Source organism: Lissotriton vulgaris, chromosome 11, assembly GCF_964263255.1.
Source record: "Lissotriton vulgaris chromosome 11, aLisVul1.2, whole genome shotgun sequence".
NCBI classification, from domain to species: Eukaryota; Metazoa; Chordata; class Amphibia; order Caudata; family Salamandridae; genus Lissotriton; species Lissotriton vulgaris.
In genome coordinates this window covers 600,463,339-600,489,031 of record NC_141699.1, presented here as the reverse complement: position 1 = coordinate 600,489,031, position 25,693 = coordinate 600,463,339, and the positions used below count along the sequence as shown (strand labels likewise).

General features: G+C 46.2%; 1 protein-coding gene across 1 annotated transcript in view; it reads right to left on the bottom strand.

Annotated features, from left to right (window-relative positions):
• RASA2 (RAS p21 protein activator 2) overlaps window positions 1–25,693 on the bottom strand; it is a 619,199-nt gene that overhangs the window by 233,512 nt on the left and 359,994 nt on the right. The window contains exon 9 of the mRNA XM_086943698.1: window positions 23,908–24,009. Coding sequence (XP_086799824.1) covers window positions 23,908–24,009 — 102 coding nt within the window. The remainder of the gene's footprint in view (window positions 1–23,907; window positions 24,010–25,693) is intronic.

The window sequence follows — 25,693 nt, the reverse complement described above, 5'->3', positions numbered from 1 at the left end:
TGTGGAAGCTGGATTTTCTGGTTTTCAAAGGGTTGAACGATCTCTGGGGTCTGTTCTCGGTGGACATCTGTTTCCCGTGGTCGCAGGCGTCGTTCTCATGTTAAACTTTCTGGCAGATTTGGCTACGGATGGTCTGGCTTACCGTTCTATTAATGCGATTAGTTTGATGATCTCTGAAACTCATTGTCCAGTAGACGGGGCCCTGATTGCGGAACATCCCTTCGTCTGTCAGCTCTTGCGGGGTATCAGTCTGTCGCTGCCCCCAGAACCTCGATACTCAGTCCTCTGGGACGTCAATTTGGTCTTGAATCTTTTCTTATCCTGGTAGCCTAATACGTACCTTTCCTTGAAGGAACTTTCCGCTAAACTGGCCATGCTGGTATGTCTGGTTTCCTGTTGCAGGGTTTCTAAAGTCCGTGCTTTAGACGTTACTGCGAGGGTCTTCTCCCCAGAAGGGGTTACGTTCACAGTGGGTCGTCGTAGCCAGACTTTAGGACAATTTTTTCCAGCTTTTACGGATGTGCCCAAACTGTGTGCGGTGAACTGTCTAAAAACGTAAGAGGAAATGACTCTTGAATTTCGTCCTCCGGGAGAACGGCAACTTCTTATTGCCTTACGAAAACCGTGCAATGCTGTCTCCTCACCCACTATAGCCAGGTGGTGAGATGGGTGATGCAAGAGGCGGGTATTGATACAAAACGGTTTGGAGCACATTCGGCTAGGGGTGCGATGGCCTCTAAGGCTTTCTCTCTAGGGGCTCGGTTGGAGGATCTTATGCGTGCAGTGGATTGGTCTTCCGATTCCACCTTTAAGAGGTTTTACTTTAAACCGGTGGTGGATGTGGCTCAGTTGGTGGCAAGTAAGCTTTGAACTAGCATAATCTGAGCCTCCGGTCCTGCCATAGAATCAAAATTTGCCTAGCATAGTAATGGCAAGTTTCAATTCTATTAAGGACACGGAGGCAAGGATTAGCCCTCCCGTTGCACAGCTGGTGCGAACCGACCCGTATTTATGCAAGTAAGCTGGTTTAAAGCCTTTTTCTGTCCGTTGATTTGTTACCCGCATTGAAAGCTTTTATTAAAAAAATGTTGGTACTGTCGTCTTCAGATTGTGATCAGGAATAATCTCACGTGGTTTCCTTATATTGCAGGAAATGATGGAGCTAAGCAGGACCAATAACGTTCAGTCGTGACTTGCGCAAAGAAAGAGGAGGGTTTCACAAGATCGAGGAGCTTTCTAGGATTCATGGACAGTGTGGAAGGACTCAGTTATTGTATTACCCCATGGACTTATGGGAGTTGATGTTTATGGAACAAATTTGCTTGTTTCTGTTGAGATCAAATTATGTTTTTCTTTCTGCTGTTGAAGAAAAAGTCATCTTTACTGCTTTTCTGGCTGCTGTGTGTTTAACATAGAAATAAAGCGAAAGAAGAAAAGTAGAATCCTCACCTCCGTGTCCTTAATAGAATTGAAACTTACCATTACTATGCTAGGCAAATTTCGATTCTGCACTCCAAATTTAGTCGCTGCACCCGAGGAGGTTAGCTTTTTGCATTAGGTACCTTGTGGAGCCCAGGGTATGCCTATGTTCATTATACAGGCTATTTTCTGAACATGCCAATAGGTCAATGCTGGTATTGGGTCTACAAAACGCTTACATTCTATGATAGCATTTGTGCATGAGAGTTGCCTTCAGAGGAGCTAGGTGCAGTTTAAGAATGCCTGTAGAAAGGGTACTTCCTTATTCAAGTCTTAATAGGACCCAAGACTGCAGGTTTTGATGTCTTTTGTGAGTATAAAGTATTTATCCATTATGATGCCTAGAAATATCACACAATTGATGATTTTGGGTTTAAAATCGAACAATTTAAGAGAGTTAAGTCACAAGTGAGCAAGGTCTTTGTGGAGGTGACAAGTGTCGGAGTTCAGTCTTAACTGGATTTAGCTTTCAATGGGGAAAAGCCATCCAGCAGTAAATGCCATCTAGTGTGTTTCCAAGAGAGTGAAATGCTTCTGGCAATGTCATTTGGAGGTAGAAATTAGTACTATTTGCATACTTATGACATAACTTCAAATATTTCAGCAGCATTGTAAGAGGTTCAACATACAGATTTAAAACACCCAGCAAAATAACAACCTCGAGGTATCCATTGCTCGAGAAATATGAGGAATGAGAGATTCTCACTTAGTTTTAGTAACTACAATGGTTTTCAAGATACTGTTAGGACCGTTCTATTTAATTCCATTCTTATTCTGGGGTGATCAGAAGTAGGTTATGGTTGATTGGTGAATGCCATGGAGCAGACGAGGCGGATGAGAGGACAAGAATCATCACAGTCATGTATACATAATCTTTAGTTAACAATCTGCAGTGTAGCTTTTTCTACTCTGCAGTCCATCTTGAAGCCAGACTGAAGATCACCAAACAGGTAGCAGCCAATTGTGAATTGACCAAGTTGAGTAGCTGTGCAGCTTTAGTGGATTTTTGAAAGGAAATAAAGATTACAAAGAAGGCAGAATTTTGTTTGAAGATCTTCTAGATCCACTCCAATTTCTATTTTTCCCTTTAATCATGGTTGACTTGGCCTAAGGCTGTCCGAAATTACACTTTGAGGCCAATGGAGATGGGGCGATGTGCATACTGATCTCGGCTACTGCTGAGGCCGGGTCTGGGTGACTAAAATGTGAAGGTCTGGTAACCGAGATCACTGTGAGGAAATCATTTTCTGAAATTTCTTTGAATGTGCCCAAGTTTATACAGTTTTTCAATTCAAGAGTGTACGAAGAGTGATCCTTCACATGTGTTTGTGTGGTAGTGGTTTAGAAAGCTCGATCTTATGGATTTTCTCAATTAATAAGTTGGAGAATTCTAGGTCAGGACCGGAGGCTCAGATTATGCTACTTACTTCCATTTATATCCACTCAGCAGCCTTAAAAACACTTTAAACACAAAGGACTACATATCCCATATGTAATGATAAGAAAACAATCAGAGACCAGCCCATTTAAACACCATCAAGGAGCAGCACTTCCGCTTTCTTTGCTCCTCAGCAGCCAGATAAAGGCTTTTCCTTCATTTTGTTTATGACTGTTCTCTTAAAACGGTGTAATTTGCTTACTTATGTGGGTTTGATGTATTAGCCCTTGTTGGTCTTGGTGCTTACCGGCGAGTTCTGCGGCGCATGTCTGTGTGGTTGAGGGCAAGCTTGCCTGTTCTTGGTTTTACCCGCTTTCTGGCGGCCTCTGTCATGTTCCGCACGGCCTCTCTACAAAGTGAAGCCGGGAGATGGCTCAGGAGGCCACTGTGTCAGTGCAGAGGGGAAAAGTCCCAGTGTTCCTGAGGTGACACAACAGGAACAGCGCTAGTGAAGGCACACCTGACTTGTAGTCAGGGGGCAGTCTCCGCCCTGAAGCGCTTCCGCTCTTCTCTGCACCACAGGGAAATCTTGCTGTGTGCCGAGGTCCACAGTAAGGGGCAGAGCACACGCACGCAGCTCCAAGGAAGGAGGGTTTTCCCTCTCACATTACTCGCTTTCCTAGTCAGGCGCGGACAGCTTCCTTTCAGACGAAGCGGAGGTCATTTTAAGCGCATGCCTGGTGGCTTTCCTTCCTTTGTTCTTTGGCTCCAGTGCCCAGTTAGACAGCGGAGCAGATATTGTGTATTGGGCAGTGTTCTTTCAGGCTTACAATAACAAACAAGCCCTGGCCCATACAACGGAAGTTTAATCACAGTTGTCTGGTCCTCACTAAAGTATTACCCCTAGTCCACCTGGACCCAATGGCAGCTGAGTTTGATGCTTGGGAGGCCGTGGAGGAGGAGCATTCCGTTCCCCATTCACATGGAATTGGTAGATGCTATTGATGCATCCCTGGAGAGGGTGGTCTCCTCAGCTCTGGAACCCGAGCTGTTGCATTATAGAGCTCAAAGGTCAGGTGCACTGTGGTACCCTCATCAGAGGAAGATAGGAGGAAAACCTCTACTAGAGCAAAAGGGTCCTCCAAAGGCAAAGCTAAGGCACGGTCCAGCGCCCCTTCCTCTCTGGATGCCTTTGAGAGGCTGCACCAGGCCTTTAAGCAGCACCTGGATGAGGAAGTGTAGAGGACTCCCAGCTGGGCGATACCCCCAAGGACGATGCCTGTCCCCAGAGAGGGATGGATGACAATACTGTGGATGACACTGATGGCCCAGATGGGGACTCGGATAATGACCCTGGTCCGAGCAGACCCTGGCGCCCGGAAGGGAGTGCCTAGAAGCCTCGGCTGGATGTTCCTCAGAGTCACAACTGTACAGATATCTCAAGAATGCTTAGCCCTAAATACTGCCTGCTCAGCGGATTACATACTGGCGCCCGCCGTGGCATCTTACGCGGCCAGCCGTAATAAGACACCTATGGACCAAGAGGTCTGCGGTCGCCTAAAGGCAGAATGCCTCCGACCATCCCTGGCTAAAAAATAGTAGATAGTACACCAGAGATCGATGCCAGGATAGCAACGTTTATCACAAAATTCATCATAGACCCTGAGAACGATTTTGACCCTCTTCTCCTATAATGCCCCTAAGCTGTGGAACTCGCTCCCCCTGAACATTCGGAGGGAATCCAACCTGTTAAAATTCCGAAGGCTCTTGAAAATCTGGCTTTTCCCCTAGGCCACTTCCGTTTCCTAGCTAGACCCTTCGAGTCCAGCCTTTGGGTAGCCATGCGCTCTACAAATCCTATTCCAATTCCAATTCCTGGCAAACAGAGGCCTCTTTGGAAAGCCTTTTTATAAAAGAACTGTCCTGTTCTGTCAACACTTTCGCCTCTCTAGACACAGCCCAGCAATCGATTAAAAAGGTGTTTAGTCAGCAAATTATAAGGGGGGGGGGGGGCCCGGAAGAGGTCGGGAGCTCTCTTTCTGCCATTCATACAACCCCCACAAGCTCCAGACGAAGCATTTCATGCAGTGGCAAGACCAGAGGAAGGTCAGAGGGTTATATATCTCGAAAGGCCATGGCAGAAAGGTTAACTTCTGCAGAGCCAGTAATGCTCCAGGTGGATCCACCAGTATGGAATACCTCATTTTTCCTACAAGAGGTGGGGGGGCATAATGGTAAAGCCACAAGTGGGCATCCATCACACAAGATGCATGGGTACTACAAACTGACTGGTTTTCACAGAGTTCCACAGGACACCATACCAACTTTCACAACCCTGTCCTCTAGTTTTCTCACAGAAGGAACATAGGTGGTAAACCGAGAGGTGCAAGATCTTCTACACGAAGGGGCCTTTGTTCGTTTGAGCCTTATTCTTAAGGGGTTACTCAGCAATATCCTTCTAGTAAAAAATAAAGACATGGGGTTCAGGCCAGTGATCAATTCTTTTGAGATTTCAACCAATGGGTGGTGTATCGCCACTTCAAAATGGAAGGTATTTACCGTTTCAGGGATGTTTTGCTACCAGACGACTGGATGGTACGGCTCGATCTAAAGGACGCCTACCTGACAGTACCGATTTTTCCTCCGCACAGACGGTTTCAAGAATTTCAATGGGACGGGCACACTTACAAGTTCATTTGTCTGCCGTTCGGTCTGTCTTCAGTGCCTTGGTGCTTCACCAAGCTGTTGAGGCCAGTCATGGGATGGCTACGGAGCGTGGGGCATACGTCTCATAGTGTACCTGGACAACATCTTTCAGCTGCTGTAGGAGAAGACAATATTACACTCAGCTCTGGATGACTCCGGCCCCATTGCAGGATATAGGTTTCCTCTTGATCAATCTGAAATCAGAATGCCTGACTTTCCTGGGTGTCAAGGTCGATACATTACAACAAATTCTCGGTTTACCCCAAAAGAAGATATATTTGATTCACAGGGAGCTGCAACGTACTTTGGCGAGAGAAGGTTTTTCCCTACGCCACTTAGCCTGGATCATTGGCCTTCCGTCGTCCTCTATTCAGGCAATCTTTCCAGGCTCCCTGCAAAACTTGGCTTTACAGCGCCTGAAGATGCAGCACCTACATAGAGACCTGGCGTACACGCAGGAGATTTCCCTAGAAGCTCGCATGGAGCTCCTTTGTTGGCTCAAACATGTACTGCCATTTTGAAGTCCTTTTCAGGCAGGAAAGGTTTCAGTTTTCTCAAAGAATGTATCTGAAAGTTTGCTCCTTTTGTTGCGTTGCTGATGTGTTTTTGCATTTTGAGGTTTCTGTTCAGTGTTATTCCCAGCGATTTAGCTGAATCAACGATGAGAGGTTGGCAGTTGAGTGCAGTAAGGTGTTGCATTATGGGTACTTGGGCGGGAGGAGCGATTAGGAGGAATTCAGTTTTGAGGGCATTCAGTTTTGAATGGTTTCCTGCCAGCCAGGTCCGAGTTTTTCCGAGTGTTGTGTTGAGTGCTTTGATGTCTTCTACGGTATGGATCTTAAGGTATAATTGTGGGTCGTCAGCGTACATGTGATATTGCACCTAAGATGAGTAGAGAATTTCAGTGAGTAGTTCCATGAATAAATTGAACAGTGTCGGAGAAAGTGAAGGTCCTTGTGGGACTCCTAAAGGGACTGGGACAGGTTTGGACAAGGAATGGTTGACCTTAAACTGTTTTGGAGGAACGAAGTAAACCAATTAAGAACTGATCCAGATAATTCCATTCTGTGTTTCAGAAGGTCTACCAGGTTATCGTGTTTGACGTATCAAAGGCAGAGGAAAGGTCTAGCAAGATGAGTAAGCAGGTTCCGTTCTGATGTAGGATTTGTAGAGCATCATCACTTATATGGGTCATGGCTGATTCAGTGCTGTGGACCTGCTCGGAAGCGTAATTGGTATTTGTTGAGTAAGTTAAAATGTTCAATATCTCTTACCAACTGGAGGTGTACACATTTCTCTAAGAGTTTGGCCAAGGTAGGGATGTTGGATATAGGGCTGTAATTGTTTAAGTCTGCAGGGTCAGCCGTAGGTTTCTTTAGAATGGGGGATACCTGCCCGGCTTGGAGGGTGACAGGGATGCAACCTTGGCGTAAAGAGTTATTTATGATCTTGGTCCAGAGAGGCAGCAGCGATTATCTCAAGAGTGGATACGAGAGTGTCTCTCTGCGGCCTGCCCAGAGCTGCAACCGCCCCTTTAAGAGCCTCAATCAACGCAGCAGCTGGACTTATCACTGGCTCCAAAAGAAGCTCCCACATATCCCCGGACCTAAAATCCCTTAATTGGCTACCTTTTGAAGCCAGAATTCATCTTAAAATAGCATGTATGACACATAAAGCCATTGATCACAACACCCCTAGCTATCTGGCAAAGAAACTAGCGCCCCATGTGGGGTAAGATCTTCAAGAAGTGCTAAAAACCTTCTACTGAAACCGCAAGGATTCAACAAGAATTAAACATAACCAAACCTTTTCAGGGATGGGGCCCAGAATATGGAATGCACTACCCCCAGAAATTAGACAATCCCTCTACGGCATCTTTAAAACAAGCATTTGCAATGCAATGGTTTTGCCTTTGTTAAAGTTAGAGCTATTGGCATTGCTCTTGACATTTTTTTTATTTATGTTTTTTTTAACATAAATAAATGGCATTGTCATTTACAATAGCAGGGCACAGGGAAGGGGGGCGAGGAGAGACAAAGGAGAGCTGCGGGCTCAGGGAAGGGGGGGCGAGGAGAGACGAAGGAGAGCTGCAGGCTCTTTTAATGCTTGCATGGATGAGTTGGTGGATGCATGCATGGGTGCATGCATGGATGGGTGTATGGATGGGTGGATGGATAGATGCATATATACAGCCAATCCCTCAACAATTTATGCAATCCACCAACCCATCCAACCAACAACCCATCCATGCATCCACCCATACATCATGCATACATCCATCCATCATGCATCCATCCACCCACTGTGTCCCACTCCGACCCCTCTAAATATAACTCATTTTTTCTGTATATAGAGATGACTGTATTCACTAGTATATGCAGTAGACCTTTCTACTCTAACATTCCTATGTGACTCTTGCAGTACATCTATTCATATCCCTTCCATATGTATATAGAAATATAACGAGAATCAACAGTCTCTTTGTGTGACTACATCTAGTACATTTCAATTGTTTTCTTGTTTGTATCTTTTACTTAACACATGTAAATCAAAGTCATTAGGTTTGGCAACTGGTTCTTATGTAAAGCGCTCTGACACCTTCGGGTAAAGTTCGCGCTACATAAAATCACATTAAATAAAACTTTACCCCACAAATCCAACCATCCATTTGTGCCTAGGCTTACATTTTACGGCCTCGAAGCATACAGAGAAGGGACAGTTTACTAAGTCGAGGCTTTGTAGGGTGCATGGCAGGGGACAGTTTTAGGCACCAAGGGAGGGTAGGGAGCAGAGTCAGAGTACTTCACGGAGGTAGGGGGCAGTTTTTTTTATTGTTCAGGGCAGGGGGATGCGGTACTTTTTGGAGCATGGCCTTATTTTAAAGCCTTGCCTGAATTGCGGGAATTGCAACAGTATAATTAAAGGCCACACTATCAATCATCCCACACAAGGTTATGCGATAAAACTACGTGTCAATGCCACCTGTGATTCGAGCAACTTAATATACGGGATAAAATGCCCGTGTGGCAAGATGTATGTAGGGAAAACCGAGAGACGTATAAAAGTACGTCTGACTGAACATAAATCTAACATCAGACTCAAGAACATGAAATCAGCACTCTCGGCCCATTTTGTTGAATCACAACACAATGTTTCCCAAGTGAAATTCATTATACTAGAGACTGTTCCAAAATATGAGGGTGTTAATAACAACAAACAGTTATTGAGAAAAGAAAACTTTTGGATCCATAGATTATCCACCCAGAAACCAACTGGTTTAAACGATAGGATAGAATTTTCATGTTACCTGTAATTAGATTGCTCTGGAGATTATGTTGAATGTTATTGTGCATGTTCCCCACACCATGACACTGTTTGCACACTGTTTGAACACATAACATTGTCCATTATCCCGATAATCACCCCATGTTAGCTCAACCATTACATGTCTTACCCTTCACTCACTGCACCGTCATATTTTACAGTTCGAATCCGTGCACTGATCAGTTTCCATTTACCCAACCGTGACATTACGGTTAACACATAACCTTTTTATTAAATTCTATACCGTGCTCAACGTATGCAGGAATACCCAATTATTTAGAACGGTTGGATTCCAACTTTTATATTTACATCAACCCGACTATATGTTACCGACGCGAGTCTTTCTTCACTCCTAATCCCACGTGATCGAGTGAACATCGAAATAAACAATGCACGCCGGAAATCAAACGTTGCTACCGGCACCGCGGAGACAGGCAGACTGGATGGTGAGCCTCGTTGCTCTAAACCAACAGGTTAGTTTTAAGCGCCCGTAACGTTAGTTCACATTACGGATTGTCCTCCGCAAACCGACTAAAGAAATAACTTAGACTTGCGCTTTATTTACAGATTGACAGATAGGTCGTCTTGACAGGCATGTAAGTAATTTCCGGATTGTTCCCCTTAACACCAGATCATAACCCTCACTCACTGGCCCCTCACAGCACTACCCATTGTTGGTTATATGCTTCACGCTACTGTATTTTAACAGATGTCATTTATTTTGTATGTTTCATTTCATGAACTGTGAAGTAATGTCATTTGACTATGTGTTGATTGATTGATATTCCACTTTTGCTTTTATTCATAGTGTCACTTTCATTTTACCTTTATTCATAGTGTCATTTCCCTGATGAAGGGCACATTATACCAGTGCCCGAAATGCATTGGACACGTTTGACTTTTGCCTGAAGTTTGAAACCCAAATTATTTGATGATCTTTTTGAAATGAAAAAATAAATATGCAACGTGAATTAACGATAAAAACAAATAAACCATGATATAAATGAACATTGAATGAAAGTGTTTTTCTGGATCTAGAAAACGCAACTTAATGTGTGTGCCAATCAGGGATGATACCAGATTCTGTCTGGATTCACATATTCTGCAATTCCTTGGCGTTGTAGGGCACTCAACGCCTCCTAATTGAGCACCACACAACTTGGATAACGTTCAACTAACTTGAATCAACCTCATAAAACCAGCAGTGCATCTATCTCATTCTTATTACCTTATTTTAAAGGGCTCAGTTCAGGTGGAGGAACGGCACAAAACACCAGGCAGACAGAGGGCAGAAGGACACAAAAACGAGGGGAAACAATTATAACTGAGGGCAGATTGGCACAAAAAAACAGGCAGACCGAGGGAAGAAGGACACAAAAACGAGGGGGGTGATTGTAACGGAGGGCAGAATGGCACAAATCACGGGGCAGGACACAAAAAAACGAGGGGGGATGATTGTAACAGAGGGTAGAACGGCACAAAACACCAGGCAGACAGAGGGAAGAAATACACAACAAGCAGGCAACAGAGGCACGAAAACAGGGTCACAAGCAGGCAACAGATGCACGAAAACAGGGTCACAAGCAGGCAACAGAGGCACGAAAACAGGGTCACAAGCAGGCAACAGAGTCACAAGCAGGCAACAGAGGCACAAAAACAGGGTCACAAGCAGGCAACAGAGGCACGAAAACAGGGTCACAAGCAGGCAACAGAGGCACGAAAACAGGGTCACAAGCAGGCAACAGAGTCACAAGCAGGCAACAGAGGCACGAAAACCGGGTCACAAGCAGGCAACAGAGTCACAAGCAGGCAACAGAGGCACGAAAACAGGGTCACAAGCAGGCAATAGAGGCACGAAAACAGGGTCACAACCAGGCAACAGAGGCACGAAAACAGGGTCACAAGCAGGCAACAGAGGCACGAAAACAGGGTCACAAGCAGGCAACAGAGGCACGAAAACAGGGTCACAAGCAGGCAACAGGCACGAAAACAGGGTCACAAGCAGGCAACAGAGGCACAAAAACAGGGTCACAAGCAGGCAACAGAGGCACGAAAACAGGGTCACAAGCAGGCAACAGAGTCACAAGCAGGCAACAGAGTCACAAGCAGGCAACAGAGTCACAAGCAGGCAACAGAGTCACGAAAACAGGGTCACAAGCAGGCAACAGAGGCACGAAAACAGGGTCACAAGCAGGCAACAGAGTCACAAGCAGGCAACAGAGGCACGAAAACAGGGTCACAAGCAGGCAACAAAGGCACGTAAACAGGGTCACAAGCTGGCAACAAAAAAATAAAAAAGAGGTGGCGTCCCGTGCAGAATACTCGATGCTAGGTTAAAAAGCCGGAGGTGTGTAAAATGCACAGCTGGCAAGCATGAAGTTAAGTGACGCGCCTTCAGCACAACTCTGCACTTCCCAATGCCGCCTGCATCTCGCGAGGAAGTCGTCTCGGGTCTGCAAGTCGCCGGATCGCGACAGTGCCTGGGCTACAGTGTTCTTGGGTCCCTCCTAAACTCTGCCCTTCCTATAGGGGTCGGGGGGGTGCTCTGTCCATAGAGTTTAGATAATGTCTAATGCACCAGCCTTGAATTGATGTTCAAAGGAGCCAATCTACTCCAAAGGGGGGCTGAATAGTAACAAATAATTTTGAAGGCATGACATCATTGGAAGTAACATCACTTGAAGTCATCACTGTCTGCACTACCTCTTTGGAACCCTGAAAGCTTAACCACGTTTGATAGCTCACTAGAAGCAGTGCACATGAAACAAGGATAGTAGATGTTTGTGGCCATCTGGCATCACAAAAGTGCATGTGCACAGGAGTAAGTGGACAGCTCTTCCGGATATTTTGAGCTCCGAGCGGAATTCTGGATGCACCGGGTACTGTACCTTGGACTGACTCTGCTCGGAGGAGCATATCGAAACATTAATGGCTCCATGTTTCAAATCTACACGTTAAATAACTGTGTTCCACTTGCATCTCAGGCCTCTGCACCACGGTAGGAAGCCCCACCATGGCGGGCCTCCCTGGTCCCTCTCTGCGCCTTTTCTCTATTCCTACGAATTGTAATTTCCTCGTGCGAGCCACAGCGTTTGGACCTATGGATGGTTGTGCATCTGTTGTCATCAGAGTTGGCTGCGACAACGGTAAGTTTTGCATCCATAGCAGATAACTTCCTGAAGATGCGGTTGGCCCCTCTGCGCGGGTTTCTTCTGTGCATTATTCTTTCTTGTGCGTGGTTGCTGGCATTGTATTCACCAAAAGTTTGTGTACAATGCTCTGCTCTGGAATGCGTGATACAAGTATATACCTAAAGGACTGGCCTCGAATGGCGTGTGCGCAATGCCCTGTTCTGGAATAGTGATACAAGTCTACACTTGAAGGACTGGCCTTAGATGGGATGTGAGCAATGGTTCTGGAATAGGTGATAAAAGTATTCTGTTAAAGGACTGGCCCTGTTCTGGAATAGTGATGAAGGTATACACGTAAAGGACTGGCCTAGGATGGTGTGTGCGCAATGCTCTGGAATAGGTGATGAAAGTCTACACTAAAGGACTGACCTTAGATGGGATGTGAGCAAGGGTCCTGGAATAGGTGATGAAAGTCTACACTAAAGGACTGGCCTCTGATGTTTTGCACACAATGCCTTATTCTGGAATAAGTAATAAAAGTAGACACGTGAAGGACTGGCCTTAGATGATCTGCCTGCAATGCCCTGTAATGGAATACGTGATGAAAGTCTACACTAAAGGACTGCCTCTGTTCTGGAATACGCGATAAAAGTATACAAGTTAAGGACTGGCCTCTGATGGTGTCTGCCAGGGAAAGATACCTGGCTCAACTTAAAATTGTGACCGAAGGCCAATGCAATGTGCCTCTCGCCCCAGTGCCCCTGCAAAAATATTATAGGGGGGTTGTGGCAAGGGCAACGTATAATCGGCCCCCAATCTCCGGTTCTTGGCACTGCATTTCATCGTGCCTGTGCCCCGCGTGCGTTAGGCCGTTAGGGGAGGCTGCTGCTTGTCGGTGCCATCGGCTGGAAGTTCCCTTGGGCTCTGTCTGTCCACGGTCCCCTTCCTGTTCGCCTAAGCCGCGGCCCCATGCCGCCTTTCTTCCCTGGGTTAGTCTTGGCTCGGCCTGGTCCTTCGCTTCTTCATTTCCACGGAGGTGTTCACGCAGCAGCCGGGGGTCTCACAGCTGGTTCACCCCTTGGGCCTGTGCTGTGGTGGTGCCAGGGACGCTGTACTCCGGGCCCCATGTGGGTGAAGGTGGCTGTTCTCGCAGGCCACTGCGCGTGCATCTGTGTAGTTAGTTGGGGGTACCTGTTCTGGGGTGGTGCAGGGGCACCCGGCGTGGGTGCCCGCGTGTCTCAAGTGCCTGTGCTGTGGTGGTGCCAGGATCTCTGTGCACCAGGCCCCATGCGGGTGAAGGTGGCTGTTCTCGGTAGGCACCCTGCGCGAGCGTCTGTGGCATTGGCAGACAGTACCTGTGCTGTGGTGGTCGGCGCGGCGCGAGTGCCCGTGTGCCCAGCTGCGACGGTGCGTCAGACGCTGTTTGGGGGATCCCGGTGTTTGAGAAGTTGGCCTGATATGTAGTGTTTCCAATTCTGGAACCACTTGGTATCAGTCCAAACAAACCCCAAAGATGTCTGGTTGTAAGTCAACCTTGTTAGACAAGCTATCCTAGTGGTAGCATGGACTAAGCAGCCTTAAAGGCTTAACTTAAGAGGTCGTGTTAAGCGAGCTGTTTTACCACATACAATCCTGTAATCAAATGAAAGGACACCACACAAGTATATATTATAAAAATATATGTGTTTATTTCTAAATTAATCCCCAGTACTCTTTATGAGGAAAGGGGCACAAGCGTTAAATCAAAAGCACAGTATAACATACAAAGTTGCACAATTTTGGATGAGGGCCGGTGGCCACTCAAACCATATACTAAAAAAGTGGTATAAGAGATACCAATCGAACAGTGGTTAGTCCTAGGGCCTAGAGAATCGCTGGGAGCAGTCAGGACTAGCAATGCTGAAGTCAGGAGTAGCCCACGGAATTCGGGTGCAGCACGGAAAGTGCGGCTTGCACCAATGCAATGTCAATGGTGCGTAAAAGTTACACAAAATGAGTTTAAAGATACTTCCGCTGAACCTAGAGGAACAAAACTTAAGACACAGACCCTAGAGGTGTGGACCAGTGTAGGAACACCGGCGTTGCAATGTTACCTCACCCACAGGAAGTGGGTGCACAGGGTCGAAGTGGCGTCGGGTTTTGACACGCAGGCTCTTGGTGCTTGGAGCTGAAGAAGCTGCAGGCGATGGGAAGCAGAAGTGTCCGGTGTGATCCAAGGGCGGATCGAAGTCGAGATGTACCTGAAAGCAGAGGGGACAGAGTCTGGGTCACTCAGCAGGGACCAGGGTGGAACCAGGACGGAACCAGGCAATGTCGGGCGCAATCAGGTGGTTGTCGAGAGGCTTCTCTCCGCTGTCACGTGGGCTCTGGGGCATCTGCGACGTCCAGGAGCAGGTCACGATCTGTCCCACGCAGGCTCTCGCCGTCAGCACTGTCGGCTTCAAGATTGCAGCAAACAGCACTTGGCAAAAGCAATCCACGCGGAACCGGGAGATTGCTTCTCACTCGAACCAGGAAGGTCAGAGTGGGGGCTCCTTTTCACAGGAGCTGGTGCAGATCTGGAGCAACCAGAAAAGCAAGTCGTATTCAAGTTTTCGTCGGCACAGGGGCCACAAGCCAGCTGGCAAGTGACCGGGCCAACGCGTCGAGCCAACACAAGCAGAAGGGCCCCACGCAGCACTCGTCGAGTGTGGAGGGGGTAGCTTTGGTGCAAGTGTAGCTCGGGGTGGGGGCTTCTTAAACCCCAGTGTACAGCTTCGAGGGTCACTCGTGGGCTGCACGGTCAGCGTCTCGTGGCCTTTTCAAGATGGCGTGCCCCACGCTTCCGGTCGCCTCCACTGGTCTCAGCTCTGCAGGGACTGTGGATCGGGCTGGGTAAGGCAGGCAAGCTTGATCTCGTCGATCTCTGTCGCTCGAGTTCCGGCGGGAACTGCAACAAAGCAAGGGTCGAGGGCTGGATGGTGCCTGTTTGCACAGGGTGGTCACTCCTTGACCACAAGGGAGATTCTTCAGTCTTCTATATTGAGTAGAATGTCGAAGGGGCCAGAATTCGTTTCTTATGTTTCTTCAGGATGATCTGAGTTGCATTGGCACTGCTCCCACTCTTATTCGAATCTGGTGGGCTGGACATCCTGCTAGGTCCCCTCCTATGGGTGGGACCCAGGAAGGGGGTGGTTACACCCCTTTCCTTTGATCCAGGCCACGCTGGGACTGGGGCTGGAAGGCCCCAGAACCGGTTTGGCCGGATTATGCTAGGGGCAGCCTTGTGCTCCCCAGGCAGTGTCTGGTTTCTTTGAAACCTCCCTGCTACAATCCACTATCTCCTGTCTGGGGTGGTTTGACACCGCCCTGCGACAGGAAACCCTTTGTCCAGGCCACCATTTGCTGAGTTTCGGTCAGCAGCAGGAGGCCAGACCCGTGTCTGTGGCAGAGGCATCCATTTTGTGGATCTGAGGCTCATTTTAAATCAACCGCGTTTCAGTAAAGTAACATGTCTTATCCCTCTAGAAGGGTGGAATGCTACCCCCGTCGCCAGAACTGGCGAGGGGGTAGTATTCCAATTCGTATGACACCTTACACGACATGTTTTGATAAAGCCAAACCAAAGTTGCTATATAACCGCGAGGATTATAAGGCGCTTAAGAGTATATGGTATGGCATTATCCCGGATCAGCTTAGGGAGTTGTTCCCGACAGCTGCAGACCGGCTCAGCTCATGCCAGAGCTCCATCTCACATAAAACCACGCACTCTACCTCCAGGATTGATGAGGCCTTCCATAGGAGTGGCTCACAGGTTTATATGTGTCCAGATATAGGTTTAGATATAGGTATACTATATCTAAGCAAGGGGTGATTACACCCACTTGCCCCAGCTGAGGGATCAGCCAGTTGTGTCAATTTAAGAACCAGCCAGGGGTGGCAAAAGCTATGCTTCAGCCCCTGGTAGGCCTTGGTGGCACCTATGCCCTGAGCATCTATAGTGCATGGTACAGGGGCTGACAAGGAGTCCATTTCCAATTGTGGTATGTACCTATAGCACATGTATTATAAATTTAGAGAAAGAACAGCAGGCTGGGGGTCTGATTAGCAGGCCCACAGCCTCAGTAAGTCGAAAACCAGTGAAGCAAAAAGCAAAAATTGGGGTGACCATAGGATAGCAGACCCTACTCTCCTACACGGTGGTTTACAATGCCTATTCTGGGGAGCCGCTGAGCCTGGGTGTCTGTGCAGCTGATTGTGACTGACCGTGCTCGGGGACGTAACTGCAGTAAGTGCCTGTGTTGTGGTGGCAGACATGGGATGGGTTCCCCAGTGGCTGGGGTGTCTGTGCTGTGGTTGTGCATAGGTAGCCAGGCGAGGGTACGTACCTAAGTGACTGATGTACCTATCTTTTCTTATGCCGTGCAGGGGGCGTCGAGCGTGGGTACCCTAGTGACTGAGGCACCGGGCGTTGATACCCAAGTGGTTGTGGCGATAGTTTAGCGCCGGTCGTGTGTGCCCACGTGACTGAGGTACCTCGTCTGTGGCCCAACAGGAGGCGCCGGCGTGAGCACCCACGTGACTGGGGTGACTCTGGGGTGGGGTGCACGGGGCGCTGCTGCCAAATCGACTGAATTACCTGTGCTAAGTGGCCCTGCAGGGGGTGCCTCCGCCCTGTGTCTGTACCACTGTCCGCTGTGGTAGAATTTTGGGCAACGCTTCGGCCAGTGGTAACATCTGGGGCGCCAGGAGAGCAACAGCTGCATCCGTGGCACACACACAGCACATTAGCTCTGGAGTCCAGAACTCCAGCACGGCACGTGTGTGGTGCCAGGGGGCGCAGATGAACCGTACTGTACACCCATCAGCATGGGCCGGGGGCACCCGAGAGCCCATACCCCCCCCGCCGCACCGCCCCCCCTGCCGCAGCTTCAGACCCGTGGCACACTGAGGGCGAAGCTGTGCGCAGCGCAGCAGTGGGATGTGCTGGTTCTTGTCGAAAAACAATAACAAAGCCCTTTTCCTTTTCTCTTTACTTTTATGTCACATCCGTGACTTTCCATTGTGTATCGGAGCGACAGGCATATGTCGTAAAAAAGTAAACGAGTAAGTAATTGAACCGTTGTGTGCCTTTTTTGAGGGGGAAACGTTGTTTGTGTAGAATAATTAAATGTACCAAATTGAGTGGGGCATTTAGCTGGCGCGAACCCCGTACATTCCACTTCAAATGACACGTGCCTCAACCAATGGTGCTACTCGAGGTGCCGTTGGCCCCGAGCAGGAAGGCGGGTGCCGGCTCAATGCCGGACCAGATTCGGGGGCGTTCCCGATAATTGGCTTTCGGCTGACGTAGCGTGATGTAGCCAAAAGCCAAAAATTCTCGGGAACGCCCCCGAATCTGGTCCGGCCTTGACGGACAGATTCGGCTCCCAATGGCTAGCCTCCATTTATGGAGCTAGCCAATGGGAGAGCGGGGCGGGTCCCTGTTCCCCACTCTAACTCATAAGGTTTTTCAGCGCATGCGCACTTTGTGCGCATCGCTAGTCAAAACCTAAAAAGAAGTAAAATCGCTTCTCATGGCTAAATTCACTTGAGCATGGACTACTGTTATTATGCTACCCAACGTGTCTTCTACATGGAACCTTAAAATGTCTACTGTCCAGCCAGGTATCCTGGATACTGTATCTATATTATGCTTGATATACATGGAACATTTTGTTTTGTGCCATATACCCATGTTTCTATGATAGGATATTTATACTATCATTGACCAACATTGAACTTTATGATATTTACCTTGTACCTATTTAACTAAGACATTTACCTTGTAAAGCGCTCAGTTACCCGCAAGGGTCTAGTTCGTACTATATAAAACTTTCAAAATAAAATAAAAATAAATGCAGGCCTCGAATGGGAGGGCCATCTTCGGATCAGTCCCGGATCCAATGATCGAGTCTGATGCCAGTCGTCACAGTTGGGGCGCCTATTGTGGGGATATCACCACAGGCGGTCACTGGTCAAAACACGAGGAGACTCTGCACATCAATTGCTTGGAACTACTGGCCGGATCCTTCGTGATTCCGAGTCTGGTGGACAACAAAGTGTACTGCGCCATCTTACTGAAGATGGCAATATCTCCACTGTGAGATATATCAATCGATTGGGGGGGCATGCGATCCACATTACTGGCATACCTGGTCAAATATGTCTGGACTTATTGCCTGGTACGCAAGCTTTCACTCCTGGTGGAATACCTGCCAGGGAATTTCAATCAAACAGCGGACTGGCACTACAGTGGCTGGAAACTGGATCCCTCTGTTTTTCAGAGCCTGATGACTCAGTGGGGTCCATGTCAAGTGGACCTTTTTGTATTGCGTCTCAACTATCAGATTCCTCAGTTTTTCAGTTGGTGTCCGGATCCGCTTACAGAAGTAATGGATAAATTCCTACAAGAATAGAGTCTGATCCAGGGATATGCATTTTCCCCATTCTCCATGATACTCAGACTCTTGGAGTTGGTTAGGCAACAGTGAAGTCTCAAGTTTGGTTTCCAGTTCTTTTGGAAATTTATATGGATTTTACAATCCAACTTACCCTGACTCCCTGTATGTTGACGAACTCGAACAGCAAATTGCACCGTCTGGAGGAAAACCTCAAACTCATGGGTTGGAAGATTACAGGGGACATTGGGAAATCCTGCGCCTTTCGGCGAGGGCTTCCTCCCTTATCAGGAAAGCTTGGGCAGATTCTACAGTCACACGACAGATCTGCATGACAAAGGTGGTCACGCTGTGTTTGCGACTAGGTTTGGGTCCGGTGGGGTCAGATATAGTGCACAGTCAATTATCTGTCAGAATTGATAGTCAAATGTTTGGCTTACCACTCGATTAGTGCAAGAAGATCTGCAATTTAGGTGGGGCACATACCCAAATATGAAGTCCCGGAAGGAGAACATCCACTGGTATGAATATTGTTGAGGGGAATCAGTCTGTCTTTTCCCCCTCGTCCGAAGTACTCTTCCTTGTGGGATGTTAATGTGGTACTAAGACTACTGCAGTCTTGGCATGATAATTCTTGCCTTTACAGGAAGGAGCTCACAGGTAAGATAGCGGTAATTCTAGGTCTTATCTTGTGTAAACGTGTGTCAGATGTCCAGGCCCTGGAAATCACTTCATGTTATGTTCACCCCAGAGAGTGTCATTCACAATTGCCCACGGAAGAAAGTCTAATACCAGGGAGGTCCATTATCCGGCCTTTCCTGGTCACCCAAAATTGTGTGTGGTGCGAGGTCTCTGGGCGTATGAATAGATGACTGAAGTATATCGCCCTCCTGGGGTGTCTCAACTTGTTATCTCACTAAAGAAGCCAGTATCTGCCACCACGATTGCCCATTGGGTGAGATGGGTGCTCCAGGAAGAAGGTATTTATACTGCTTCGGAGCTTATTCCACCAGGGGAGCTATGGCTTTGAAAGCTTTCTCCCTAGGGAGTCACCTCGAGGACATCCTCAGGACAGTGGATTGGTCCTCAGAGTTCACTTTTAAGGCTTTCTACTTCAAGCCTATCACAGGCATGGCGTCTCTGGATGTCGATCAGCTGTGAACTAGCATATCTGAGCCTCAGGTCCTGACATAGAATATAAAATTTCCTAGCTACTGTGAAGCAAAGTTTCAGTTCTATTTAGGAGGGGGGGGGGGATTATCCTTCCCATTTTGATCATATATATATATATACAATACGTTGGATAAGTATGGTTGGCTCCAGAGGGTTATCAGATAATGCGGACAATGTCACTGTAATTTTTTTTTTTTATATCTATTTTTATTTTCTGTAAGAAATAAAAACATGACACATTTACAGAACAATAACAACAAGTTGCACTTACATCATACATGTTTGCTTGGTTTTCTAATTTCTGGTGACTATCTAATCAACATGATGCATAACAAGAGCAGAGTTACCTCTACTACCCCAGTACATATTTAAATTAAACTGCTACCCCCAACTTGCTTCCCTCCCAAGTCTCCTGGATTCAACAGATTTCTTTTAGCCAGGTGTCCCTGTTGTAGCATTTTGTGAGTCCCCAGTGCTTTCGGTTAGACCATAGTATCTCATCCAGCTGCCCCAGATTTTCGTGATTTTTTTAGGGCACCCTCTACTTTTATACATCACCCTTTCTTCAGCCCTATAAAGATCCATGGCCCGCTTCCATTCTTGTAGTGTGGGAATTTCCTGCGTGCCCCAGTGCTGTGCGATATCCCGCTTTGCCGCCACCAAGCCCAAGGCACTAAAGAGTAGCTGAGGTCGAGGGATACCAAAGTCAAATGGGATACCCAAGAGGTTGAATTTAGGGTCTTATGGAAGGGAGTTACCCAGGATTGCATTCAGTTCTTTGGTTATCGCCTGCCAGTATTCTCCTATATGTGGACAGGCCCAAAACCTGTGTAGGAAATTGCCTGGAGCACCCCTGCATCAAAGGCACCAGGAAGACTCAGCACGCCCAATATTGTGCAGTTTTTCTCTGTCGTAGTAGACCCGATGGAGGATTTTGAATTGGATGAGTCGGAGCCTGGCCCCGATCGCAACCTCTCTGGGGTGCATCAGGGCAGCTTCCCAGTCTATATCTTCCATATCCCCCAGGTCTCCCTCCCATGTCCGCCTCAGTTTGCTCAGAGTTTCAGGCATATTTTTGTTTATTGTTTTATAGATGACAGACTGCTTTGGTTGTTAGCTCATTCTGAAGTATTCTCCCTTCAACTGGTGCATATTCTGGGAATTCGGGTCCTCTATGCCCTCTACACGCATGCCTGTCACAGTTTGGCATATTTAAGGAATTGCGAAGTTTGGAGCTGGAATTCTGTCTGGAAGGCAGAAAAGGCTTTGAGTGTACCTCTGGCTGTGATATCTCCTATGTGGAAATCCTGAGCAGGTCCCAGATTTCAAATCCCCAAAGCGGGTTAATTTCTTTGAACCAGGCACCCTTCAAGAGAGGGGTGATCCTGGTTATTTTGTGTGCCCAGCCCAGCACCCTGGTAGTTCTATCCCAAACCTCTATGGTGACTCTTTTTGTAGGAAGCAGCCAGTGGGTCTCTTTCCCTCCATACAGCATACAGGTAATGCAGGAATGTGTTTGGTGTTAATGTCTCCCTTTCCAGTCTGTAGGTGGGATGATTCCCTGGTGCATGCATCCAGTCATTTACGGGTATAAGGTGGGCTGCCCAGTAGTATGCCTCGATGTCCGAAAGCTCCAAGCCCCCATGATTTGGATTAAGTTGAAGTGACTTAAGGGCAATTCTTGGGTTTCCTTTCAACCAGAGAAGTGCACGAAGTTCACAGTCGATTTCCCTGAATATTGATCAGGAGAGCGGGTGATGTGTTTTGTAACGTGTAGAGGAATTGGGGACGAGAAATCATTTTAAACATGGCTGCCCGCCCCATTATGGTAAGTGGTAGGTCTCTCCATCGGTCCGCATCCTGTTTAAAGTTTGCTAGTACCCGCTGTAAGTTCTGTGTGCGAGAATTCGTGGGGTTGGGGGTAAGAAAAATCCCAAGGTATTGGAATCCCTCTATGGCAATATGCAAATCTCCAGGTAGTAGTGGCCAGTCCATGTCTTGCATTGGGCTGTATAACATGGATTTATGATAATTATCCTTATACCCCAAAAACGGGCCGTATTCCTCCAGGATGTGGAATACTGTGGGAATTGTTGTGGCTATGTTAGTGGTAAATAAAAGGATATCATCTGCATATAATGTGATTTTTTTCTCCCTTTGGTAGTACGTTGTAGTCCGGTCTCTGTAATTTGATGACATGTTGTCAATGTCTAACTTGGTTCTACAGTAACATGTACTGTTGTTTTCTGAAGTTTTGGGACTATGTTGTATGCTATGTCACTTATGCTTGATGCAGATTACCTTATGTTGTCTACAGGCTCTGATCAGAAGCAAGAGTATTGATAGAAAAGCGGGATGATGCGTGTTTCACCCGAAGAAAGATGAAGTGCTTTTCCTTGAAGTTGTTTATATGGGACTGCTTCTATGGTTGTTTTCCTATCATTACAAAGACTCATGGGATATGTAGTCTTTTGTATTTAAAGTGTTGTTAAGGCTGTGAATAAATGGAAGAGAAAGGCATAATCCTCACCGCCGCGTCCTTAACAGGACTTAAACTTCCCTCCACGATAGCTAGGAAATGTTATATTATTAAGGAGACTTCCGTAAATTGTAGACATAATGGATGTGCAGGATTGTGTGCTTGAATCTAGAGATGATCAAGATTCATGCGGCAAAATCTATTACAAATTTTAATCAGTTTCTGGAAAACTTTCGGTCTTACCCAAAATCAAGTCTGATCTATACAAGGCATTTAGGCAGTTTTTTAGAATGAGGTATACAGAATATATAAAACACAACACACAAACTTCCAAGAAGAACACAAAACCAGACAGAAGAAAAAGATGACAGCACAACAATTAATACAGCCTACAGCGTGAAAAATCCACGATGGTACTAACAAGCACCAAAAAGGAAAGCATAGAACCAACAGAAAGATGGACCAAAATACAGTTGCTCAACAATAAAATACCCACACCACCACAGGCATTTGAGATTTTTTTTTTAACACCATCAAAAACAGGAAAGACGTTCCTACGACTGCAGAAGCATTTTGTGCAGCACATTAATTTTAGGAGGGTAGGTGATGTGTGTGGCATAGGTTTTTTCACGTTTATGTGATGCTATAAGTGCCACATGCATTGCTACATGTGAAGATAACAATTATGTTCATCAAGTGTATTAGAGTGCTTAGAAGTAGTTTAGGGCCTAGAAGACAAGCTTGTTCCATTGAAATGTGGGGCTTTTAGATTTAAAAAAATTACATGTGGTCAACTGTGTCAACTTTCACAGTAGCTCACGTTAACCAGCCATTTTCTACGGTCTGCAGCAGCTAGGGTTCAGGTCACTCGGCAACTATAAAAGTCCTTGCTCATTCCTGCAGCAGATGAACTGACAAGATACAATAACTGCAGATTCAGTGCCTTTCCTGCAATCTTAACAGAAGTCTTGCTCATCATACAATATAACTCAAAACAAGTTGAGCATGAGCAAACTCTTCACTGCTACATAAACTACCATGGATACAAAAGTACAACAGATACCATTTGTTGGAAAAGGGCAAGGCAGGTGAACCTACTGCTTGACGAATGCTGAAAGAAGACTCCCTGAAATGAGGTCTAATGGCATAAAGGTATGTGGGTAGTGTATGACTGCATAAATATTCTAAAGTAAGCTATGCTACATCAGCAAGTTATAACACAGGTAGGAATTAAACTAATCAATTGGGAATGTGTGATGAAATATGCTTGGGGTATATTTAAGGTTAAACCTTTAATTCATTGTGTTTGCTTGGTTATAATAACATAACTAATTATTTCATTATTTGTAGGAGAATAGTTCAGAATAAATATATCTGTTGCAAAATAATGCATGTATACCGATTTTGGGGTCCATGGTAGAGCTCTGCAGTTTCACCTGCAGATAAGAGATTCTCCGACAGGTTTGGCTGACTACTCACACCCTTACTCACAAGAGAATAACCCTGAAGTTTTCTTTTTGGGCTCAGAAAATCTAATGAGTACGACCCCAAAAATGTTGGGGTGCACAATATAGGTGTGAAGCACAACACATTTCCATCAGTTTTTTATCACAATTAGTCTGCCATTTTTGATAGAACAGTAAACAAGACTTCATGCTTGCAGAAGAAATTGTATTCTGAAAATCAATCGAACACAGCAACCAGTTCAGAATGCACCAAACAAATGTGACACTGCATATAAAAAAAGTTTCATTCACTATGCATTTTGTATTCAAGAAGAGCAGTACAAGAACCTTGTTGATGAGACCAGTGTCTTACCAGGCATCATGCGATAAATCATTTCGCAAAACCTTCAGAGAAACTTTAACTTCCCCAAGAAAAATATCTTGCGCCAGATTCCCATTGTTCCACAGATCGACCCTGAAAGGTAAAACATAGATCATCATTACCTCAGGAATTTGCGGTCAGAATTACATTATTACAAACCTCATGCAAGTAAGACATTAGAACGGTTTCTGATTTCCTCATCCAAACACAAGCACGAGCAAGGTTTATAGGCTTACTGTTCGATAAGAAGGACTTTTAATAAGCTGATTTCCAGTTTTAGTGAAGACTCATGAGTAAATGGGAGGAAAGGACCTAAAGAACACCTGGCATGCATTCACAATGGCAGAAAATAAGGATAAATGCAGAAGGGCAGGAAGGACCATTTACAGACATTCTATCCCTCATAGAAAGCGAAGTACCTACCTCCTAGAACAAACAGTCATACTGAATGTTGACACAAACACACAAGAAACTACACACAGCTAAGTAGATTAATGTATCTGATTCTGGTCTGTGAGCGAAACTCAGAGAGCATACATTTGAACTTAGAGCAGGTACTCTCAGATCTCATTCTTTTGAAGTTGATCAAATGAGAACCACTATGCTGCACAGTAAAAGGATGAAGTTACCTCGCCAATATGGTCACTCCTATTTCCAACATATGCATATCTGCCACCTACTAGACAGATTAGAAACCGCTTTCCATAAAGCAAAAGAGAGCTTCAGTCAGCTAGTAGTGCATGTTTCAAACATTAACTGGGTCGTGCTCTGTTCTCCTCGCTGGTGCATTAATTTGCCAGTTTCCGATTTTCAAATGCAACATATTGGTGTGCTGATTAAGATAGATGGCAATAGAGGTGTGAGGAACATGAGATTAGGAGATAAGTTATGGACTACAGCCAACTTCGTTTTAATTTGAAGTCCAGGATGTCTCCCAATACCAACTTGTGGGTAGATTCCAGGACCAAAGAACATACTAAGAGAGGAGCAGTAGAATCCTGCCAGCTAGAGTGAAAAACGTCACTGTCATAATGGCAAAAATAGTAACCGTCCATTCCTGTAGATACAGAGTCGCCAAAGTGGCCTTACAGTTTTCACCCTGAATTCTATCGGTTTCTTGGGTGAAGGATGTGATATTGTGCACACAAATGGTCAAAGTCCTGAACCAGGTTCTAAGGCTGAGCAATTGCATTTAGTGAAAGTGAAGGGGTCACAGTAGCAAGGATTGCCACTGACTCACAATATGATGTAAGTGAGAGAAGAAGACTAGAGAAACTTCCTTGACCAGCCGATACAAGCCTTTCTACTAGGAATCCCACATCAATGTCCTATCAAGAAAGCAGGATACACAATTGCACTCTTTGTTCAAATGGTCTTTTAAACTATAATATAAATTCTGATTCTGGCAACATTCAGGTAGTCATCACCAATCTACAAGAGGGTAGGTCTTCCCTCATATACCTGGTTCTGATAAATGTTTACTTGCACCCTAAATGCTAAGCTTAAAGCTACGGCCAAATACAACTGAAGGCAACTCTTGATTTTAATGAAACCTTGCATATACTTCGGAAGATCCGACAGTGAGATTGACCAATTTTGGGGCATTCCATGGGCTCAACCGCCTGCGCAACGTAGTGACTGGAACGGATGTTACAAGCTTATAATCTGCACTTTTTAGGTCTAGCGCCTAGCGTTGCAGTGTGCACCACTGCTCGCGCAGCGAGACCTCTTGTAAGGGCTTCAGAAAGCTACGCACATGCGTGTGGTTTTGCTTTCC